We start from the raw sequence: 25,052 nt of genomic DNA on the forward strand, positions 1-25,052 counted from the left end.
GCCTGAATGCTTAACGGACTTGAGAGCAGGCTGTAGCAGAAATGCTTAGCGGTTTTGAGAGAAGGTAAGCTCTTATCACAGATATAACAATTGACTTAGCTTCCAAAGGGTGAAAAATCAGGTTCCCGGAGTTCTCCTCCGGGGAGGGTTGTTTCTCAGGCAGGATGAGGAAATTCCAGATACTAGCCGTGGTCAAGGAGAGGAGAAGGAGGGTAAAGTAGAATTCCAGTCCGGTTCGGTACACAAGTAGAGGTTGCAGAGAAACTTTTAGCCGGGTTGATATCGCGGTAACGCTGTTCAATAATCCAGCGTCTTGTATCTGGCGCGGTCGCATTATGTAGCGTGGGGATACCGCGTCAGAGAAGGGGTGTGGCTAAACTCCATCAACCCGGAAGAGACAAGGAATTACCGGTAGTTGAGGCATGACAATTTAGAGAGAGGCATTGGAATATTCCATGCAGGTGATTACTGTTAAATATTATTTGTTATTATTATTTATTATGTTGTAAAAAATTTGCAGATACTGAGTGATTTTTATAGCCCTTTTCAATATTGCGGCAATGTTCGCTGATACGTATCTTTAGTGGACGTATGGTTCTTCCAATGTATTGTAGTCCACAAGGGCACTCTAATAGGTAAACCACATTATTGCTATTGCACGTAATAATTTCATTTATATTAAAACTTTTTCCATTTCTGTGGGATTTAAAATTTAAAGTGCACTTGTCCATTTTGTGTGTTTTTTTTACAGGCTATGCATGTATTGCACCTATAGAAACCTTTGTTGATAGTTAGAAAATTGTTGTTACATGTGTTTTGATTTTTTGTAAAGTTTTTTTGTAAGCTGTAGTTAAATTGGGTGCACCTCTGAATATTATGGTGGGTTTCTCTGGTAGGGATTTTATTAAAATTGGGTCTTCTTTGAGTAGATGCCAATTTTTATTGATAATTTTTTTAATATGTTTATTTTTATTATTATAATCGAAAATGAAGGGGAGAGTGAACTTATTAGTCTGAGGATCCTGAAGGGGTTTTTGACTTAGTAATATTTCTCTTTGTGTTTTATCAATTAACGTTATTGTTTTGTCAATTTTTTCAATATTATAGCCTCTTTGTACAAACTTTTGCTTCATATCTACAGCCTGTGTTTGGAATACCGAAGGTTCTGAGCAATTTCTCTTTAGTCTAAGCATTTGGCTTTTAGGTATTCCATCCAACCATGTTGCATTATGACAGCTATCATAGCTGATAAAGGTGTTGCATGTACTTCCTTGAAGTGGGTTTTTGTATATATTATATTTTCTTTAATGTAAATCTCCAAATCTAGGAAGGTAACTGTCTGTTTGCTTAGATGAGAGGTTAAGATGATCCCCTCATCATTATGGTTAAGGTGATCTATGAATAATTGTGCTGAGGACATAGGGCCTTCCCATATAAATAGGATAAAATAAAGCTCTCCAAAGTGTGAGTGAGAATTATATATTCCTCCATCATCCACTATACCATCAAAATATATTGCACTATTATTGTATTTTGTTTTTTCTTTTAAGCTATACCACCGAGAAGTATCTCCAATTACGTATGTAATATATATATTTTGTATACTGCTAGCGTTGTTCACCTTTTTCTATATATTTGTTCTGTTTATATTACAAACATGTTTTTCCACATATAGCATAAATAAGTAATATTATGCATTGTGGCAGGATGACCAGGCTCTTCACAATAAACTTCAAGTGCAACAGTCAGGATAAAATAGTACTGCAGTTTATTGTCACTTTCCACAATTTATACAAGGTTGTGCTCTCCCACAAAATAAAACAAAAAGAAAATAAATCCTACTCCAACTTGGAGACTTACTAAACAACAGTATTACTAACTAGCCAACTGGCCAGCTAATCTAGTTCCCAGTTTTAAACAAAATGAAATACAGCACTTTTAGCAGGTTTCACACACTACCTTTTTCTCAGAGTCTCAGGCTTAACTGCCTCCTCTCTCCCAGCTGTTAGACTCTGATGTCTTCAGAGACTAACCTTTTAAAACCCTAGGGCTGGTTAATTACATTCACCTGGTTGATAACAATTAACAATCATGCTGGGAATAGAGATCGCTCCAATCTATTACTCACATAGAAAGCCTCTCTGACCTTGCCACAGCATGTACAAACTTTTTTTCAACAACCAGACACATATTAATGCAGATTCACTCTCCACCCTTCTTGCAATTGTTCCTATTTTTAAACAACACATTGAAATGAGTCACAGATTCACAGGTTCTTCTCATGGCTTTACTTGTTTGTCTGCACATTTGGCTTTGTGCAGCCAGTTCACCTTGGTTACTTTTATTCATTATTGCCATTTATATAGCGCCAACAGATTCCGTAGCGCTTTACAATATTATGAGAGGGGGATTTAACTATAAATAGGACAATTACAAATAAACTTACAGGAACAATAGGTTGAAGAGGACCCTGCTCGATCGAGCTTACATTCTATAGGAGGTGGGGTGTAAAACACATTAGGACAGGAATTTACAATCAAATAAGGTGGGCTGCCCTTTAGGAGAGGGCAAGAGACAGGTATGTGAGGTAAGGGTTAGTCTTGGAGGCCATAAGCTTAAGCTTACTTAAAGAGTCACTGTCAAAATGTAAAGATAAAATCTAGTAATATAAAAAAGTAGGGTCTACTTTAAAAACCAAAGAAAAGAGTTATCTGCACACTACCCCAAATCCCTATGCAAATTTAAACAAATTAAGGTTTTTTGTTTCACTCCAATGGCCTCTTAGGTGAGTCCTACACTAACAATTCACCTTGCTTCCTTCAGCTTCAGGCAAAAAAAAAAATCTCTAATGAGACAGAGAGGGGTATTATTCTAAACCCCTATACAGTGGTGTATCCTGGTTTTGTGCTGCCCTAGGCAGGACAAAACTCAGGCGCCCCCTCCCGCCCGCGCCACCCCCACCCAACCCTTCCCCCGCCACACCCACCCAACCCTTCCCCCGCCACCCCCACCCAACCCAACAGACACACACACACACACTAACAGACACACACACACACTAACAGACACACACACACTAACAGACATTCATACACACTAACAGACACACACACACACTAACAGACACACACACACTAACAGACACACACACTAACAGACATACATACACACACTAACAGACACACACACACACTAACAGACACACACACACACTAACAGACATACAGACACACACACACACTAACAGACATACATACACACTAGCAGACACACACACACACTAACAGACATACACACACACTAACAGACATACACACACACTAACAGACATACACACACACTAACAGACACACACACACTAACAGACATACACACACACTAACAGACATACACACACACTAACAGACATACACACACACTAACAGACATACACACACACTAACAGACACACACACACACTCACATATTTGTTTTTTAAATGTAACCCCCTCCAGCCTCCTTACCTTTGGAAATGCTGGGGGTGTGGGTTCTCTTCCCCCCTGGTGATCCAGTGGCTGCTGGGCTGGCGGCATTGGCGAGGGAGCACTTCCCCTGAGCTGTCTGCTCAGCTCCCTCGCGCGCCTCAGAGTGAGGCTGGGAACCGGAATATGACGTCATCTTCCGGCTCCCAGCCTCACTCTGCGGTGCGCGAGGGAGCTGAGCAGACAGCTCAGGGGAAGTGCTCCCTCGCCAGCCGCCCGCCCAGCCTAGCAGCCCGCCAGCATGTCTGTTAGCCACAAGGCTAACAAGACATTTGCCTTGGGCATTTGGGGGCGGCTTTTTTTGCCGCCCCCTGGAAAATGCCGACCAAGGCAAATGCCTTGTTTGCCTCACGGCTAATACGCCCCTGCCCCTATATACTTATTAACCTTTAATAGGGAACACCTGGGCTGGGTGGCAGCATTGTAGGGTCTACTTTGTCTCAGTATTTCTCCTATGCCTGACACTGGGTGGAGCTAATGCCATCTACAAGTGTCAATCTCTCAGCTGTTACTAGTGATGGCTGCAATGATATTGGCTGTATCTATTGAGGATCCCGCTGTCAGCCAAGCCAAGTCAGTTATCAGAAATAACAAAACAATAGGAATGGCTAGCAATAACCACGACAGGGCAATAATGAGAGGTAGTAATGGCTTAATATAGACCCTCGCGCCCTCTGATTTATTTGTATCACATTGTGCACCAAAACAAATACAACCAGACCCATGTCTTGTGTATACCCCCTGCCAGAATTCTTTGCCCGCACAAGACATGAGTCACGACTAAAGTAAAGGGAATGTAGATTTATTTCTTGTTTTTAAACAATTTTTCAAGTATAAAGAAATCAATGCACTAAAACCAAGGGAAAAGATAAACATTTTCTACACACTGACAAAGTATTGACAAAGTGAAATAAGCAAAAGTCTAATAAAGTACATTTCAATAAAACGCCAGATATAATATGCAATCTAATCAGTTACACATAAGTCGTTAAAAGTGACCTAATATGCGTCAATTTGTCGGGCAAGATATCAAATAGGTATGGATTAATGCACTACTTTCACAGCTCCCAGCGTGGCCGCACTGAAACATAGCGGCCACGCCAACAGAATAATGTAATACTTACCTTGGTCGCGGCAAACCGCTGCCCGACCTCCTTCTATTCCGGTCCCCAGCGAGTACGGCGTTCCTAGAGACGCAGGCCGCGGAGGTTCCAGTTTTAATAGGAAACTCCGCCCACATCAAAGATTCCGCCAACATGCGTGCAACGTCACATAAAAGACCTGCACACACGTTTTGTGGTCAGTGGTCAGAGGCAGCCAATTACCGCCTAAATGTCACATGTTCATCCTTACCTTGTGGTGTCCGTAATGGTAAATGCCTTTCTGGCATTAACGGAGGTGCTACTCAGCAGCCCCGTGCCGTTGTATCTGATGTTGAAGGCCGCCGGCCGCTGTGGATCCATTCCAATTTGTAACCCCACGTCCGCCCACAGTATGACGTCACGCAAAGGACGTGCACATCCTGGGATCAAAGGCTGGGTATGGCCGATCGTATCTGAAGGAGACTTATTTAAACTCCTTTTTTCCTCATTGCCCTGTCGTGGTTTCCCTTAGTAGTTTATCTGAGAGTGTGTTTCTGAGCGTTTATTTCTGGTTATTGACTTTGGCTTCGTTTGACTTCCCTGTATTCTGGTATCCTTGACTTTTGGCTTTCCCTCATCGTTGTGTCTGATTCTGTGTCCCCGACCTCGGCAAGTATTCTGACTATTCTCTGGTACGTTAAGTCCTGCCATTCTAAGGCCCGGTAAGACGTTACTTTTAGTCCTAGGTGTGATACAGTTCTGCGTAATGGATCAACCAGTATCCTGACACTAAGGAGGGTTTTTTAAACCCAAATTACCTTTCTGTCAGTGCTCTGTCGTGGTTTCCACTTGCTGGTTATCCGAGATTGCGTTTTTCTGGTATTTGGCTCGTTTTGACTTCCCTAATTTCTGCTTTCCTTGACTTCTGGCTTTTCTAATTGCTGTGTCCCTTTCTGTGTCCCTGACCTCGGCAAGTATTTTAACTATTATCAGGTACATTAAGTCCGGCCATTCTAAGGTCCGGTTAGACGTTATCCTTAGTCCTAGGTGTGATACTATTCTGCGTGCTAGATCAACTATAATCCTGACAACTACAGAGAATTGGAATATAATAAGAATGCCAGACTAGTCAGAATGGAAATGTAGCTATATTACTAGCTAAAGTAAATAACTTACCACATTCAGCACTAGGGCACAACCAAGATACCTACTACTTACTATTTTATTTGTTAAATTAACATTCCAGACTTGTATATTAATACAATAAATGAAAGATAAAAAATAAAAATCATGACAGGATAAGCAATATATAATATTTTTTTGCTGTTAATTATTTAAATAAAGTAGGCTGCATTCTTATGAGTTCTTATAACAAACAGTAGTTCTGCTTTTCATGATGAAATATAAACATGTTATATATTTTTTTAATTTTGCTTTTTGTTTTGTTTTGTATCATACACTAACATCAAACAAATCTTAAACCGAGGTAAGAAGTAAAATTAGCACATTTATATTAAAGGACCACTATAGTGCCAGGAAAACAAACTCGTTTTCCTGGCACTATAGTGCCCTGAGGGTGCCCCCACCCTCATGGACCCCCTCCCACCGGGCTGAAGTTGGAGGAAGGGGTTAAATTCTTACCTTTCTCCAGCACCGGGCTCCCTCGGCGCTGGGGACTCTCCTCCTCCTTCCGACGTTATTGGCTGAATGCGCATGCGCGGCAAGAGAATGCTTGAGAATGCTTTCCTATGGACGCTGGCGTCTTCTCACGGTGAAAATCACAGTGAGAAGCGCCTCTAGCGGCTGTCAATGAGACAGCCACTAGAGAATGGATTAACCCTAAAGTAAACATAGCAGTTTCTCTGAAACTGCTATGTTTACAGGAGGCAGGACCTGGCACCCAGACCACTTCATTGAGCTGAAGTGGTCTGGGTGCCTATAGTGGTCCTTTAATGTAAGTTCTCCTCTGGAAGAGAATAAAAATAAACAGCACTTTCATTACATTTTTAAATTGCTCCCAATTGTGGAAAATTCTCCCAATGCTCACCTGAAAAATTGCATCCTGTTTCTTCTGCTGCCTTTGTACATTGTTTCAAAAGCCAAGCCTGAGTTTTTTTCTCCAAAGGTGTATATTCTAGTTCACTCATATTTGGATAAAGCTACATTGTAAACAAACAAAAGGTCGTGTACATATGATATATAACAGGGAGATTGACTGATAATACAAATACAACATTCACAGGGCTCTTAGGGAGTAGAAGAAGCAGAGCATAAACCAGCTACTTATTTATCTTGAATGGGAGTGGAATATTAACTTCTCTTTGCGCAGTTTATTGCACAAGTTGCATTCTTGCCACTGTATGTTGATGCTTGAAACAGCAAGATTTGCGAAACTCCATGAAACTAAAAGGGTAAATGAGAAATGTATGCTCCTTCAAGTACTTGTATGGTATATGCATACAATACATTTAACAGGCTTTTTAGGGCTACAACAGGTTGCGGAAGAGAACATGATAAAATTACAATGTCTGTGCTACATTTTGGAAAGAAATGCGAGATCTGAGCTATTTTACCTTTTTTTTTTTTTGTCAGAGTGGTGTTCCACCTCTTGCTTCTTTTAAGCTATAAACTATAAACAAACTTTCTGGGCTGGCTAGATCAGTTTGTCCATGATGTGTCTGTGCTGTCTCTCTCCTCCTCTTCTGCTCTCGCTTCTTCTACAGTGAACTGGGCTATATGTAAATTGATAGCAGCAGTCGTCTTTCTGCTTATCAGTCTGCTCTAGGAGATAATTATACAGTCCATAAACCCCTGCAGTGCAGAAGTTTATGGATAAGAGTTACTTACTGGTGTGGAAGGGATCTGCCTAAACAGTGCACCAGAGGTATAAATCGTTTTTGTATTTATTTATTTGCATTTTAATGTAGACACTCTCCAATGTGTTTTTTGCTTGTTTTCATTTTTTCACTTGCTCTAGGATCTACGCAGTTTTGGAGTGCAACTTTGAGGTTTCTGCATCTATTCAGTCTCCTGACACTGAATGGGACGCAGTTGCTATTTTTTTTTACCCCTGAGCATTTATTAAGCCTCTCCCCTCTACGTCTGTATTAGTCTTTTATCTTTAAGTAGCCTTAGTCCCTAGAATCAATAAAGGTAGGGTTCCCTCCCCTATTACTTTAATAGTCCTCCTATTTAGGACCCTATGCTATTGAGGGTTCCTCACTCTTTATCTTTTTTTTTAACTTTTGTTCTTTTTATACTTTTGCTGGTTTGTTAAAACGCTTTTACTATAAGACATGTTAAACAAAAGTAGGGGTATATTCAAGGGGGAGCTTCACTATATGTTAGACTACCATCAATGTAATAATAATAATAAGGTAAATAGTCACAACTCGTAGTTCACCACTGTGGAAAAACTGACCATAATGTACTCATCATCATGTATTTTAATGGAACATTTTAATAGAATAAACAAACCCAGTAGCTGTCAGTCTCCTTTCTGCTGAAATGCATGAATTATTCATCATATATATATATGAGCCTTGTCATTTGTAATGTTTCTATTTTAACATCCGGAGACAGGTAAAAGAAAACAAAATGTACAGGCTCTAAAATGAAAAAATGTAATTAACATTATAGCCAAAACAGTGCCCCAGCCGTCTTCACTGTAATATGTAGAAGATATAATAAATGAATGGAAGGATAATGCCACTTTCAGATTTTCACTAGCTATTTTTTTTTTTTTTTAAATTGTCTTCGCTCTGACCAGCTGTCCTTCCACTTCTAAATGAAAATAAATGAGTACTGTGAAATACTATTCATTCCCCTGACTCATATTGTAGCTGCCGTATGCCCCTTACCAGCAGACTGGGAAAATTAGGATATTCGCTGAAATATGTCTCCACAAAATCATGCCCCAGAAGTTTGAATATCATTTGTCTTCTCTTTGTGTCTTGAAGTGCTGGTTTCAATTTTTCAGCTAACACATCTCCAATTTTTTGCGAGACCTAGAAAAAAAATCAAATAGAATTCATACATTTCTATAAACATTTATTTAACTTTGCTTACATTTTAAATATAATTAATATCTGAATTAAGTCAAAAGAAAAAACACCCAGATTACCCAATCCAATAGATACTAATAAAACAGAACATTTATTATGTCAATGAAAATATAGAAATATAATTGTTCTAAGGGAGCCAAATACACACCAAATTAGAAAGGACAAACTAAGAAGTAGGATAAATAGGGAAACTGCCTATAGATATTGTGACGAAACCAATCTCGCCACATTGTATTGGAGGAGCCTGGTTGCCCGCCTGCTGCCTCTGGACTATGGACCGGCAGCTAAAGGGTTAATTTTACTGTGCAGAAGGATTTATTTCTCCCTTTCTGCACAGCAGTTCGGTAGATTCCATCTACCGAACAAACAGCCGTTCACCAACATCCCCAGAGCCGTGGGAAGCCGGCCGGCGTTGTTAATTGGCCACCCAGAAGCTGGAGTGTGCTGCCAATTTACCTCCCTGAAGCTGCGGTTAACCGCAGCTTAATTGCTTGTTAACTGTGTGGCCGCTGTTACACTTTGTGGCCGCTAGGTGGCGGTGTTCTGGAGCTCCCCGGGCAGCCAGCGCTTTTCTGCCCGGCTTTCATGCACCCAAATCGGACACTTTTACGTGCAGGCACCGCTGAACCTCCAGCCCCTGGTTCTCATTCGTATGGATTTGGTGAATGCAGGGAAATTCGGTAGTTTGTTTTATGTGAACTGTAGTAACCCAGATAGCCTGCCATGGAGCCTGTTCGTATAATTAAAGACTTTGGCTCCATGGCAATTAAAATGTATTTGTGTGGTCTGGGTGCCATTCTCCTAATAATGTGCACCCAGACCTGAGCTATCTGGGGATATGTTACATGTCTGTGTTTTGTGTATAAAATGTGTCTGTATGTATTTTAAAGTGATAGTCTGTTTCTGTGTCACCATGTGCATAATGGAGTCTGGCCTTTGTCCTAGGAGATAGTTGAATTACTTCATTAATTATCTCCAGGGCAGAGAGGAGGAAACCAAGATGCATGGTGGGAAAGTATTGTGGCTGTGTGTACGAAAATGATACATGTCTGTCTGCTGTTTCAGTCTTCCATCTGGTCCCCTAGGGGAGTGTCCACCAAGTGGGAGACCTGCATAAATACAGGGGCAGGTAGCCCTGAATAAACAGACCACTGCTTGACCCTCAACACGGAGCCTTGTCTCGTTCTTGGGGGGATTCACTGTATGCTGATAGGGACTGACTGCCAGGAGTGTAAGCCGCTTGGGAGCTTTTCCTGTTCGTCTGCTAGCAGCAATTCGTGAGGTTCCAGTTCGGGAGTTTGGAGTGCTACCTTATTCCCTTGTATGCAGTTCGGGAGTTTGATGTATTCACCTATATCCGAATTCGTGAGTTTTGGTGCTTTTACAGGAGCTGTGCCTTTTTGTGAAAAGGGGATTATCGCCTAAACGGAGTTTTACCCTTTTCTGCTGAAACGGTCCGTAACAGATATGTAAATCTATGCCTATAGTAGTTCAGCCATATGCAACAGCAACGATATCGAATAGTTTTTTGTTACTATTTGCTATTTTTGCTAGGGAGCTCGATTTATAGGGCCGTTTGTTACTTTGTGTTCATATACTAGTAGTTTAGTACTGCCTCATCTGTCCTTTTTTTGGATTTTTATTTTAAATATGTTTATATAGACCGATTTGAATACTAAGTTTGAAGGCAGTTTCCTCATTTGTCACACTTCTTAGTTTGCCCTTTTTAATTTGATGTGTCCTTTGCTCCTTTGAAAGCTGTTACTTTGGTTTTATTTATGTGGAATCATATAATTTCATATATTAAATTGACATATAAATGGTTTTATAAGTATCAAATGGGTGTTTTTCTTTTGACTATTTGGCATCTCATTAGGAGTTAACCCCCATTACAGTTTCCCATCCTGACACCCTTTTTTAATCTAGTGTGTCATTTAGTTGATATTTTAGTTTTCTATATTGCTTAGTGTCTGTCCTAAACATTTTAATGAAGAAAAATGATGTTCTTTGCAGCAATTGAGCTTTTTACAACTTGAGAAAAGGCACGTTTTACTGTAATTACTGAATTTCATTTTACTGAAATTTTAGAAGATGCAATTCAAAATAAAATATAATTATTTTTATTTATTGAGAACTAGTAGCCAGGTGACCCACTCAGCCTAATGCTCCAATAAATCAAAGGATATTCTTATAACACATAGATATTGATGCAAAGCATAATTATTTTTCTCATTGTTGATAGATTAGCATGCCAAACAAATTAACGGTCGGTAAGAGGGCTGGAAATCAAGTATTCAATATTATGTGTACTTTGTAGTTTTAATATATATATATATAAATATATATATATATATATATATATATATATATACACTGCTCAAAAAAATAAAGGTAACACTTAAACAATAGTGATGTCGCGAACATAAAATTTTCGGTTCGCGAACGGTGAACGCAAACTTCCTCAAACGTTCGCGAACCGGCGAACCAGGCGAACCGCCATTGACTTCAATGGGCAGGCGAATTTTAAAACCCACAGGGACTCTTTCTGGCCACAATAGTGATGGAAAAGTTGTTTCAAGGGGACTAACACCTGGACTGTGGCATGCCGGAGGGGGATCCATGGCAAAACTCCCATGGAAAATTACACAGTTGATGCAGAGTCTGGTTTTAATCCATAAAGGGCAGAAATCACCTAACATTCCTAAATCACAATGGATATGGATTGACACCTGACATATGACATATTGACACCTTGACATATGGATTGACACCTGTCCTCAGAGACCCTGATACACACTGACACAGAGCAGAACAGGGACTGTTCCCCCTACATAGGGTCACTTGGCAGATATGGATTGACACCTGTCCTCAGGGACCCTGATACACACTGACACAGAGCAGAATAGGAACTGTTCCCCCTACATAGGGTCACTTGACAGATATGTATTGACACCTGTGCTCAGGGACCCTGATACACACTGACACAGAGCAGAATAGGAACTGTTCCCCCTACATAGGGTCACTTGGCAGATATGTATTGACACCTGTCCTCAGGGACCCTGATACACACTGACACAGAGCAGAATAGAGACTGTTCCCCCTACATAGGGTCACTTGGCAGATATGAATTGACACCTGTCCTCAGGGACCCTGATACACACTGACACAGAGCAGAATAGAGACTGTTCCCCCTACATAGGGTCACTTGGCAGATATGAATTGACACCTGTCCTCAGAGACCCTGATACACACTGACACAGAGCAGAATAGGGACTGTTCCCCCTACATAGGGTCACTTGGCAGATATGGATTGACACCTGTCCTCAGGGACCCTGATACACACTGACACAGAGCAGAATAGGGACTGTTCCTCCTGCATAGGGTCACTTGGCAGATATGGATTGACACCTGTCCTCAGGGACCCTGATACACACAGACACAGAGCAGAATAGGGACTGTTCCTCCTACATAGGGTCACCATTTTTAGCCCAAGGCAGCTCATATCATCAGGCCTTTTTTAGTCGAATGTATCGCCCACTGTCAGTCCCTTCAGGATCCATCCCTCATTCATCTTAATAAAGGTGATGTAATCTAGACTTTTTTGACCTAGGCAACCTCTCTTCTTAGTGACAATACCTCCTGCTGCACTGAAGGTCCTTTCTGACAGGACACTTGAAGCGGGGCAGGCCAGAAGTTCTATCGCAAATTGGGATAGCTCAGGCCACAGGTCAAGCCTGCACACCCATTAGTCAAGGGGTTCATCGCTCCTCAGAGTGTCGATATCTGCAGTTAAGGCAAGGTAGTCTGCTACCTGTCGGTCGAGTCGTTCTCTGAGGGTGGATCCCGAAGGGCTGTGGCGATGCGTAGGACTTAAAAAGCTCCGCATGTCCTCCATCAACAACACGTCTTTAAAGTGTCCTGTCCTTGCCGGCGTGGTCGTGGGAGGAGGAGGATTACTTTCACCTCTTCCCCTGTTAGATTCCCGTTGTGCTTTGACATCACCCTTATACGCTGTGTAAAGCATACTTTTTAATTTATTTTGCAAATGCTGCATCTTTTCTGACTTGTTGTAATTTGGTAACATTTCAGCCACTTTCTGCTTATACCGGGGGTCTAGTAGCGTGGACACCCAGTACAGGTCGTTCTCCTTCAGCCTTTTTATACGAGGGTCCCTCAACAGGCACGGCAGCATAAAAGACCCCATTTGCACAAGGTTAGATGCCGAGCTACTCATTTCCCGTTCCTCCTCCTCAGTGATCTCAATGAAGGTATGTTCTTCCCCCCAGCCACGTACAACACCACGGGTACCAGATAGGTGACAACGAGCACCCTGGGATGCCTGTTGTGGTTGGTCTTCCTCCTCCTCCTCAAAGCCACATTCCTCCTCTGACTCCTCTTCCTCACAATCCTCTTCCAGCGTTGCCGCAGGTCCAGCAAGCGATGCTGATAAGGCTGTTTCAGGTGGTGATGGTGACCACAACTCTTCCTCTTCCTCTTCACGCTCATCTACGGCCTGATCCAGCACTCTTTGCAGGGCATGCTCCAGGAAGAAAACAAATGGTATGATGTCGCTGATGGTGCCTTCGGTGCGACTGACTAAGTTTGTCACCTCCTCAAAAGGACGCATGAGCCTACAGGCATTGCGCATGAGCGTCCAGTAACGTGGCAAAAAAATTCCCAGCTCCCCAGAGGCTGTCCTAGCACCCCGGTCATACAAATATTCATTAACGGCTTTATCTTGTTGGAGCAGGCGGTCGAACATTAGGAGTGTTGAATTCCAACGTGTCGGGCTGTCGCAAATCAAGCGCTTCACTGACATGCTGTTTCGCCGCTGGATATCTGCAAAGTGCGCCATAGCCGTGTAGGAACGCCTAAAATGGCCACACACCTTCCTGGCCTGCTTCAGGACGTCCTGTAAGCCTGTGTACTTATGCACAAAGCGTTGTACGATCAGATTACCCACATGTGCCATGCACGGCACATGTGTCAACTTGCCCAACTTCAATGCCGCCAACAAATTTGTTCCGTTGTCACAAACCACTTTGCCAATATCCAGTTGCTGCGCAGTCAGCCACTTTTCCACCTGTGCGTTCAGGGCGGACAGGAGTGCTTGTCCGGTGTGACTCTCTGCTTTCAAGCAAGTCAAACCCAAGATGTTGTGACACTGCCGTATCCGGGATGTGGAATAGTACCTGGGGAGCTGGAGGGGTGCCGTTGATGTGAAGCAAGACGCAGCAGCAGAAGAGGACTCAGCCGAGGAGGTTATGGAAGAGGATGGAGTAGGAGGAGTAGAGGAGGTGGCAGCAGGCCTGCCTGCAAGTCGTGGCGGTGTCACCAACTCCTCTGCAATGCCACGCATTCCTTGCTTGACAGCCGTCAGCAGGTTTACCCAATGCGCAGTGTAGGTGATATACCTGCCCTGACCATGCTTTGCAGACCAGGTATCAGTGGTAAGATGGACCCTTGCCCCAACACTGTGTGCCAGACATGCCATTACTTCCTTTTGCACAATCGAGTACAGGTTGGGGATTGCCTTTTGTGCAAAGAAATTTCGTCCGGGTACCTTCCACTGCGGTATCCCAATAGCCACAAATTTTTTGAACGCCTCAGACTCCACCAGCTTGTATGGTAAAAGATGGCGGGCTAATAGTTCAGACAAGCTAGCTGTCAGACGCTGGGCAAGGGGGTGACTTTCTGACATTGGCTTCTTACGCTCAAATATGTCCTTAACAGACACCTGACTGTGGGCAGATGAGCGGGAACTGCTCAAGGCGAGAGACGGAGTGGCGGATGGTTGAGAGGGGGCAAGGAGGACAGCAGTGGTTGACGTGGCTGAAGATGCTGGACCAGGAGAAGGATGTCAGCTTTGAGTTTGTGTGCTGCTTGTACTCATGTGTTGATCCCATAGGCGTTTGTGATGTGCGATCATGTGCCTACGCAAAGCAGTTGTACCTAGATGGGTGTTGGACTTCCCACGACTCAGTTTCTTTTGGCACAGGTTGCAAATGGCATCGTTGTTGTCAGGGGCAGACACACAAAAAAAATGCCACACTGCTGAGCTCTGCAATGACGGCATTCTGGTGGTGGACACAGCATGCGTTGATTGGCGTGCTGTCGGGCTGACCCCGGGTGCCGATGTATGCTGTCTGACTGTGCCACTAGCTCCTTGCGACGACCTCCCCCTGCTTCCAACTCGTCTCCTCCTCCTCCTCTGTCTCCCCATCTGAACTTTCGCCCTGTTCTTCTTCTTGCCGAGCGGGCACCCACGTGACATCCATGGACGCATCGTCACCATCAACCGCTTCACTTGTATCTGACAACTCAGCAAAGGAAGCAGCAGCGGGTACAACATCATCATCATCACACCGTACGTCCATGTGTGTAATGCTGCCTGCCTGAGACATATCCCTGTTATCTACATCCTCTGGCAATAATGGTTGCGCATCACTCATTTCTTCAAACGGATGTGTAAATAACTCCTCTGACATACCAAGTGAAGCGGCTGTGGTGCTAGTGTTGGTGGTGGCGGCAGGCAGGCGAGTGGTATCTTGAGAGGTGCCCGAAGCTAAGCTGGAGGAGGATGGTGCGTCAAGGTTCTAAGCGGAAGCTGTAGAAAATTGGGTGTCCTGTGTTAGCCAGTCAACTATGTCCTCAGAACTTTTCAAGTTCAGGGTACGTGGCCTCTGAAAACTGGGCATTATTCTAGGGCAAAAGGGAATCACAGCACCACGACCACGATGGCCCCTGCGGGGTGGGCTGCCTCTGCCTGTCATTTTTTTTTTGGATTAGTGGTACTATGCATGCAAGCTACTGTGAGACCAGATATAAGTAGCACTGTGCAGTGGCAGAGGTTGGCAGAGTACACGCTGTAGGCCTGACACACCCGCTTGAAGACAACTAACTGCTATTCAATCTATAACAGTGTAAAAAGTTTTTTGGTTTTAAATGCACGCTATTGTGACACCAGATATTAGTGGCAATGTGCACTGGCAGAGGTTGGCAGAGTACACGCTGTTGGCCTGACACACCCGCTTGCAGACAACTAACTGCTATTCAATCTATAACAGTGAAAAAAGTTTTTTGTTTTTAAATGCACGCTATTGTGCCACCAGTTATGAGTGGTGGCACTGGGCAAGTGGGCACAGTATCCACTGTGAGCCTGACACACAGACGCTTGCAGACAACTAACTGCTATTCAATCTATTACAGTGAAAAAAAGTTTGTGGGTTTTTAAATGCACGCTATTGTGCCACCAGATATGAGTGGCACTGTGCACACTGGCAGAGTACACGCTGTTGGCTTGACACACAGACACTTGCAGACAACTAACTGCTATTCAATCTATTACAGTGAAAAAGAAGTGTGTGGGTTTTTAAATGCACGCTATTGTGCCACCAGATATGAGTGGCACTGTGCACACTGGCAGAGTACACGCTGTTGGCCTGACACACAGACGCTTGCAGACAACTAACTGCTAATTAATCTATTACAGTGAAAAAAAAAATGTTATTTTTAAATGCAAGCTATTGTGACACCAGATATGAGTGGTGGCACTGGGCAAGTGGGCACAGTATCCACTGTGAGCCTCATGTGAAGAAAATGGACTTTCTCCACCCTTTTTCTTCAATTTTTATGTGTTATTACCTTTGTTTTCTGCCTAAAATGGATTATTAGTTCGGCAGTTGGAAACTACCGAACCCCGACCTCCTCCTGGCTTGTTATGTTCAAAAACCCCGACAATAAAGTGTTCCCTGGGTGGCCGCTGTTCGTATAGCCGAACGCCACGTGGAAAAGAAAACGGCGGCCATCTTGTTCGCACGAGGAGAGTCAGCGGGACTTGGTCGTCGAGTGTCTGGAACTAAAATCGGACACTCGACCGCACGAAGTACCACTGAGAACTACCGAATTCCCGCTTCTCCTATCTACCGAACAGCCAGAAGAGCGGCATTCGGTAGTTATGTTCGTACAGACCAGGGGAACAATCGCTACTATGAGCCAGGAGGATATATTCGGTATTTTGACCGCTTTTCACCCTTTTCCCAATTGACCGACCGCACATTTCTCAATAATAGCAAAGATTCCATTTCATTTTATTGCATTTTATGCTATTCCAGTAATATATAGTATTTAATAACTTTTCTATTATGAGTGGAATACCACTTAGAACTAATTGATTAATTAACAATCATGACCACTTTCAAAAGTGAGAGAGGGGGTATGTATACTCTGCTCTTAGACAGCATACTTTGTCTTGAGAAAGTCCTCTAGTAAGGACGAAACGCGTAGACGTGCTGTCAGCTTCTCCACTACACCGCCGACCCGTTTTTTCACCCGGTCCTTCACTTACGATCCGGTATTGATTTTCGGCGACTGGCCTGGCGGGAACGGCATCGTTTGCACCTCCCATCGTTTGGAGTTGGCGTGCTCCCATTACCTTATCCGAAGGTTGGACGAACAGGGTAAGTTGCCATGGTAAACCCCCAGAATGTTTAATATCTTGTGTATATTGCTTTACACTTGGGGATATTCTGATCGCAACCCCCTTAGTCCCGACCCGGTATTTTGGTTGGTTTACGAGCTCCCTTCACCTGAGACGGTGCATACATTTAGGTATTATTCTTAACATTATTTTTTCTCTGGAATAAATATTTTTTACATTTGAATCTACACATTTTTTTTATATTTTTCATGTGCACATCTCCAGTTCCAAACATCAGCTTATTTGTGAAAAAAGGGGCCCCATACTATCTACTTTACAGATATTTGATCTGGACATTTGATGTGTTTTATGATATGATTTATTTTATTGTAACTATTATGGATTCTTTTTATATATAATAAATGATGTTTTTTTTATATACTTTGTACATGTTTATAGTACATTTATTTAGACAGATTAACCCAGTGTATATGCCAGTTCCTATGCTGATTCCCAACTTGGCGGTTATTGTGGTGTTTATGCTATAGTGGTCACTATTTTATCATTAGTTGTTTATTATTAATTGGAGCGCTCACATACCAGATATACTTTTCAAGTTTGCTCATATAAGTCGCTCTCCTGTATGTGATTCAGCCCTGCCTTTAGTGATTTATTGTATTCATTTATCACCCCCATTCTCACTGTCAGTTCCTTTATATTTGTATTGACCGACCGCACACGCTGAATTCGTGGAACTGTTTTGGGCAGGAGCCTCGTGTGTGGTCGGTAAAACAGGACTTCCACACTTTTCAAGAACCCCTGAACCGATCTGGGTGAAATTTGGATATGTTTGCCTCCCAGATCGGGGCTATCAGGGGGTATGTATTTTGTGGGGATACCTTGTGGGGAAAGGGGTGTTCTAACTTTTAGGGAAAATGTGTGCCCTTTGCCTGGAGCTAATTGATTTACTCCTTAACTTATCTCAATATCTCCCAGGCAGAGGGAGGGCGTGTATTAGTAAAATACAGTACAGTGATTGGCGAATGTATTTGTTTGTTCTGGGACGTCCTCTTGCATGAGGATCCCCCATAAAAGCCAGCCTGTTTCAATAAAGCTTTAGTTCTGTTACACCCTTCATGAAGTCTTGGCTGATGTTTGGGGAAGGAATATTCTATCCACTGGGAAGGATTGTCTGGGAAGCTGTATTCATCTCTACCACCCTGCTGGAGCTATAATCACTTATACTCAGCAGCTGGGAAAGGAACAGGAGACCGCAGCACCATCACCACTGCAGGTCTTAACACCTGACACACAGACGCTTGCAGACAACTAACTGCTATTCAATCTATTACAGTGAAAAAAAATGTTGTGGGTTTTTAAATGCACGCTATTGTGCCACCAGATATGAGTGGCACTGTGCACACTGGCAGAGTACACGCTGTTGGCCTGACACACAGACGCTTGCAGACAACTAACTGCTAATTAATCTATTACAGTGAAAACATTTTTTTGTTTTTAAATGCAAGCTATTGTGACACCAGATATGAGTGGTGGCACTGGGCAAGTGGGCACAGTATCCACAGTGAGCCTGACACACAGACGCTTGCAGACAACTAACTGCTATTCAATCTATTACAGTGAAAAAAAGTTTGTGGGTTTTTAAATGCACGCTATTGTGCCACCAGATATGAGTGGCACTGTGCACACTGGCAGAGTACACGCTGTTGGCCTGACACACAGACGCTTGCAGACAACTAACTGCTAATTAATCTATTACAGTGAAAACATTTTTTTTGTTTTTAAATGCAAGTTATTGGGGCGGAGCCAAGCAGCCGAGCTGAGCGGTCGCACGGGAGAAGAGCTCCGTGCAAAACCGCTCATACCCAGCCAGAATTGGGGCAAAACCCTGCAAAACGACGTCTCAACGACATTGAGTATGGAGCCCCAAACTACAGAATACAAACCCTAGTATCCTGATTGCGACCGGCGGCTCCTAACCGGAGATTGACCTGAGGCCTATCTGAGGCCTACTCAGACGGGGCGGGGAGGCGGCCGATCCCTGCGCTGCCTGCAGCCGTTCATTTGGAGGTCTCTCTGGCGTACTCCCTCCCCCCCCCCACCGGTGAGGGATATCCCGGTACCTAAAGCTTGGAACGCAGCAGCACAACCACAAAGGGGAGAGTCCCACGCAGCATCACTGGCAATTATGGCGGACACCACGTGTCAACCCCGAAACAGCGCCCAGCGGTTATCTCTGGAGGAAAGATTGGACCGCCTGTTTGAAGCCTTTTGGGCTAAAATCTACCGCCAAGGGGACACGGAAGTGGAGACTCCACCAGCAACAACCCAAGGAGAGGCTGGGGTGAGACCCACAACTCCCGCCCGGGGTAACGCCAAAGCTAAGATGGCAAGAGGGAGGAGGGGGACACCCCGACACAAACCCCGAAAACGCAGACCAAGAACAGCGGTGAGTCCCTCTACCCCCCAGCAGGGACTACCCCTTCACAGCCTCAGCACCCACCACACGGGGAACCAGCACGACAGGCCACGGAGACCCTCAGCGACACCCTTCCGCACACCCTCAACACCTCTGAGAACCCCTTCCCCAGAGACTGACCTGCCTTGCATACGAAGGCACAACATGGCTCCCGGCCAAACAACCTCTCCAGCTCCAACACTCCTGCACAAGCGGGGCATCGGCTGAATTGGCCCCACCATGGATGCACCAGCCATATTCTCCAAGGTGCAGATTGGATGACCGGCACACAAGCCCTGCATACCCACACACTGAGACTCTCACCTGCAAAATGTCCTAATGTCTTCCCCAAAATGCAAACTAGCAATTTTCTAGCAAACTCAGCTTACCAGACCTAAATGTGCCAGTACTCCCTAGCAAATCTAGTAATGTTAACTGCTTCCTACCCAGTCTTAATTCTACTCAGAAGGGATAGATGCTGGGCCCAACTTGCTTACCTAACCAAGTAGAACTGTACTAATGCCATAAAACGTTAACCTATGCTTGCAATTGTTGCTGAGGCAAAACTTAATAATATGCTCTTTATGCTATAGCTAAAGTAGTTAAGGCCGTCCCTAACTGGTGTGGCAGTGAAAACCTGCTGTATTTCTTCCTATGCGCGATTGGTTAATCGCTGTATAACGCTCCCTAGATATATACGCTTAGCCTAACCTCTACAAGTATTCTTTAATCTAGCAACTGCTGTAAAATGAACCGGGCTTAAACGACATGTCTATGATAGCATTGCAACAGCAGAATTGGAAACCAACCGTTAGTCAAACACAGTGTACTCTGATTCATGCAGACTTGTATGTCCCAGCATTCATTTTTGCTGCACTAGTATACAGCTAAGCAACCTTAAATTTCTCGCATGCCATATCACATGGCAGTAAATATTTATCAATGTTAAGCCTGTTATATATTGTTTGTATTCAAAAAAAAAAATGTGCACGCACTCATGCCACTGCTCAATCTATGTGAATAACTATGTACGCTGTTGTGGCGCTTACAATGTCATGTACCTACCTGCACAACAAAAATAAAGAATTAAAAAAAAAAAAAAAATGCAAGCTATTGTGACACCAGATATGAGTGGTGGCACTTGGCAAGTGGGCACAGTATCCACTGTGAGCCTGACACAGAAGCTGGCAGGCAGGCAGGCAACTGCAATTAGGTTACACAAAAAATAAATAAAATAAAAGCAGACTGATGTTCTAGCCCTAAAAAGGGCTTTTTGGGGTGCTGTCCTTACAGCAGAGATCAGATGAGTCCTTCAGGACTGTAGTGGACACTGAATACACTAGCCAAGCTATACATTTCCCTATCAAATGAGCAGCAGCTACCCTTTCCCTCCTCTATCTAAGAATGCAGCTTCAGAATGAATCTAAAATGGATGCTGTACAGGAGGTGGGAGGGTCTGGAAGGGAGGGACTGCTGCCGATTGGCTGTAATGTGTCTGCTGACTGTGAGGCACAGGGTCAAAGTTTAGTCAATGATGACGAATAGGGGGCGGATCGAACCGCGCATGTGTTCGCCCGCCGTGGCGAACGCGAACACGCTATGTTCGCCAGGAACTATTCGCCAGCGAACAGTTCAGAGCATCACTATTAAACAACACAATCTAACTCCAAGTCAATCACACTTCTGTGAAATCAAACTGTCCACTTAGGAAGCAACACTGAGTGACAATCAATTTCACATGCTGTTGTGCAATAGGATAGACAACAGGTGGAAATTATAGGCAATTAGCAAGACACCCCCAATAAAGGAGTGGTTCTGCAGGTGGTGACCACAGACCACTTCTCAGTTCCTATGCTTCCTGGCTGATGTTTTGGTCACTTTTGAATGCTAGCGGTGCTTTCACTCTAGTGGTAGCATGAGACGGAGTCTACAACCCACACAAGTGGCTCAGGTAGTGCAGCTCATCCAGGATGGCACATCAATGCGAGCTGTGGCAAGGTTTGCTGTGTCTGTCAGCGTAGTGTCCAGAGCATGGAGGCGCTACCAGGAGACAGGCCAGTACATCAGGAGGCGTGGAGGAGGCCATAGGGGGGCAACAACTCAGCAGCAGGACCGCTACCTCCGCCTTTGTGCAAGGAGGAACAGGAGGAGCACTGCCAGAGCCCTGCAAAATGACGTCCAGAAGGCCACAAATGTGCATGTGTCTGCTCAAACGGTCAGAAACAGACTCCATGAGGGTGGTATGAGGGACCGACGTCCACAGGTGTGGGTTGTGCTTACAGCCCAACACCGTGCAGGATGTTTGGCATTTGCCAGAGAACACCAAGATTGGCAAATGCGCCACTGGCGCCCTATGCTCTTCACAGATGAAAGCAGGTTCACACTGAGCACATGTGACAGACGTGACAGAGTCTGGAGATGCCGTGGAGAACGTTCTGCTGCCTGCAACATCCTCTAGCATGACCGGTTTGGCAGTGGGTCAGTAATGGTGTGGGGTGGCATTTCTTTGTGGGGCCGCACAGCCCTCCATGTGCTCGCCAGAGGTAGCCTGACTGCCATTAGGTACCGAGATGAGATCCTCTGCCTGGTAGGTAACCATACACCAATGTGTCCATGTATCTACATATGATTGGGTATGGCCCTGAGCTGAAAATTTAATTTCCTCCAGTCGTCGTAATTCATCTATTTTGTCAAACCACATAGTGAGGGTTTGAGGAACATCTTTTTTCCAGTCTAGGGTTACAACTTGTTTTGCAGTGTCTGATAAGGGATTTCAGAAAGGGAGGAAGGTTGTCAGAGAACTTCTTCAAGATGGCATAAAATGCTTTCCAAAAACGTGTAATCTTAGGGTGTTTCACCAAATGTGTAAAAACTTACCTCTAGCAACATGACAACAACAATAGTCTCCATCTTAGAATGGAGTTACACTCCAGAGAAGTTGTTGTGTGCTCTACCACAGTGTCAAAACTTTATAGGCTGTTTCTTGGGTTTTACTGGACAATTCGCAATGGTGTACCAAATATTACCACACTGATGTTCCGTAAAAGTCTCCCCAATTGCAGTTTCTCATTTGCCCATATATGGGGAGATGGGATATTCCTATTTTGTTGGAGCAGGGAGTATAAATAGGAAATGGCATGTAGTTGTGGGTTCAGGTCATCACACAAAAGATCAAACAGAGTAAGAGCTCTATGGTCTTCTACCATCAGATGTCGAGCCCGGACATGTGTCTGCGGGAGTATATATGCATATGCCCTCCCCTCCATACCCGGGACAAATTCAGGAACATTCATTAAAGGGTAATGGGAGGAAGGAAAGGAAGAGAAGCCCATCCTTGGTGCAATTCTATGTCAGATATCTAAGGTGGCTCTAACAAAAGGTTGGTGATGTGAAAGTTTCATACTCTCTACTGGGTTCATTCACGTTAAGTCCTTCAAAGACCAGCCTGTCTGAGTCCGTTCAATGTCCTTCAATAATTCCTCCTTACTTACCAACTCTAACACTCTCTGTAAATGGGAAGAACAATAATATAAATAAAAATCGGGGACAGCTTGCCCTCCTTCAGCCTTGTCTGTATTTTATACCGTAACCTAAGTTAGCTTGAGACCCAGATATACCTAATCAATAGTGACTGGAGAGACCGTAAATTATGCAGTTGGAATCTGAATGGAAAGTGTTTGAAATAAAAGATGCTAAGTACGAGATTAATTTTAGACACAGCGATATGCCCTAACCAGGATATATGAGGCAGTGTCCACTCCTCCAAGTTCTTCTTGAATGTATTCAGCAAGGAAGGGAGGGATGGGGGTGAGAAGGGGAGTGGGTGGAGAGGGGTGAAGGAAGGGGAGGTGGAAGGGGGAGAAAGGGAGGGAAGGGGAGAGAGGGTGGAGGGGGAAGAGAGAAGGGGGATTAAAGGGAAGGCTGATGGAACAAACAAGAGAGGGACAGAGAAGAGAGGGGGTAGAAAAAAGAAAGTAAGAAGGGGGTGAAAGCCCCTACCCTTACATCATCTTCTATCCTGTGAGAAGAAAGTAAGGTGAGGGAGTCACTGCTCAGTTTTTATTACAATATAAGCCAAAGCACATAGGAATGAAATAAGAGGGAAGGATTATTGGTTGAGCCCGTCTGGCATGCCATCTACAATATTGGGGAACTCTGTTACACACAGGGACTTGTTCTGACATGTGAAGTTAAATCTATGATTGGGGATAACTGTGATATTTATTTTAAATACATAACTATCACAGTACATATTCTATAACTGGAGAGAAATGCATAGAGAAAAACATATTTCCCTATTTAACTATAATTTAACCAAGGCTTTATCTACTGTGCTCATGTTTTCTTATGTATTATAAAAAAAAAAAAAGGGTAAAGAAATTATATTTGTACACGATAAAGTAATGATAATCTTAAACTGAACATAGTATAATGTAGGGGTCAGCAACCTACGGCATGTGAGGTGTGTTTCTACTGCACATAAGGTTGCCAGACCCAAACATGCTGTTGAGGTCTGTGGATCTTTGCTGAAGACTGCCAATCAGGGTACCTGAGTGGGAATGCTTCATACATGTGCTAGAGCAAACTTGCACTATCAGTGATTGCAGTGATTGAAGCAGGTGGTGAGGGGCAGTACTCACAGCATTTGTGAAGGGGAAACACACTGGAAGAGAGCAGCCACCGCAGTCCTAGCCCTTGTCCTAAACCTGGCCTGCCCAGTCCCCACTGGACCACAGGGAAGCCACCCACACAGCCAGATATACATACAGCTGCAGAAGAACCCTGCACGACATGCAAATAGGACAAATAGCCCACCCACAAACACACAAATACCGCTGACAACCCAAATAAACGCACACAATTTCACAATATGGTAGATCTGGTGTCAGAATTGTTATTAGAATGACACCTGGCATCACAATGGACCAGATGAGGATGTAGAGATAGACCAGGTAACATAACAGTTAGCTCATTTGACATGAAATACAGTTTTCTTCCATATACCGGTATATTTCTAACAATAGTTTTTACATATGAAATAGGTTTTCCTTATATTGTATATGCAGGTTATATAATGGATCCAACTGTCCTTTAGAAATGTTGAGCTGTGCAGACTATGCACTTAATGTTTTAAATGATATACACTGCCAGAGAAAATTCTAAAGCACAAAGAAATATAAATCAACAAGTTTTGCCTTTTTAAAGTTACATCATGTATTCAGCAATTTTAGTTTACACTTTTTCATGATAGATGAGTGCCACTAAATGGACAAACTTTGTACTACAGTTTATAAACATAAACCTTTAAACTGATTGTGAATTCAGTTTAATGTGGATTGTAACATGAGCTTATTTTTAATAAACATATTAATTTCCCTGAATATCTTGGGGGAGTAAATCTCTCCACTTTTGGGTTACATTCCCTGAAAAAAACAGACCATGAATACGTAATGGCCCCACATGAATACACTTGTAATTGCTTCTCATTCC

At 43.6% G+C, this 25,052-nt stretch overlaps 1 protein-coding gene across 1 annotated transcript in view; it reads right to left on the minus strand.

Moving 5' to 3' along the window:
• The window catches only part of LOC134612022 (uncharacterized), an 81,809-nt gene that overhangs the window by 14,604 nt on the left and 42,153 nt on the right, over positions 1-25,052 (minus strand). Inside the window, exons 3-4 of the mRNA XM_063456419.1 lie at positions 8,464-8,610; positions 6,651-6,762 (exon numbers count right to left, since the gene is read on the minus strand). Of these exons, the coding sequence (XP_063312489.1) occupies positions 6,651-6,762; positions 8,464-8,610 (259 nt within the window). The remainder of the gene's footprint in view (positions 1-6,650; positions 6,763-8,463; positions 8,611-25,052) is intronic.

This window comes from Pelobates fuscus, chromosome 1 (assembly GCF_036172605.1).
Source record: "Pelobates fuscus isolate aPelFus1 chromosome 1, aPelFus1.pri, whole genome shotgun sequence".
Taxonomy (NCBI): Eukaryota; Metazoa; Chordata; class Amphibia; order Anura; family Pelobatidae; genus Pelobates; species Pelobates fuscus.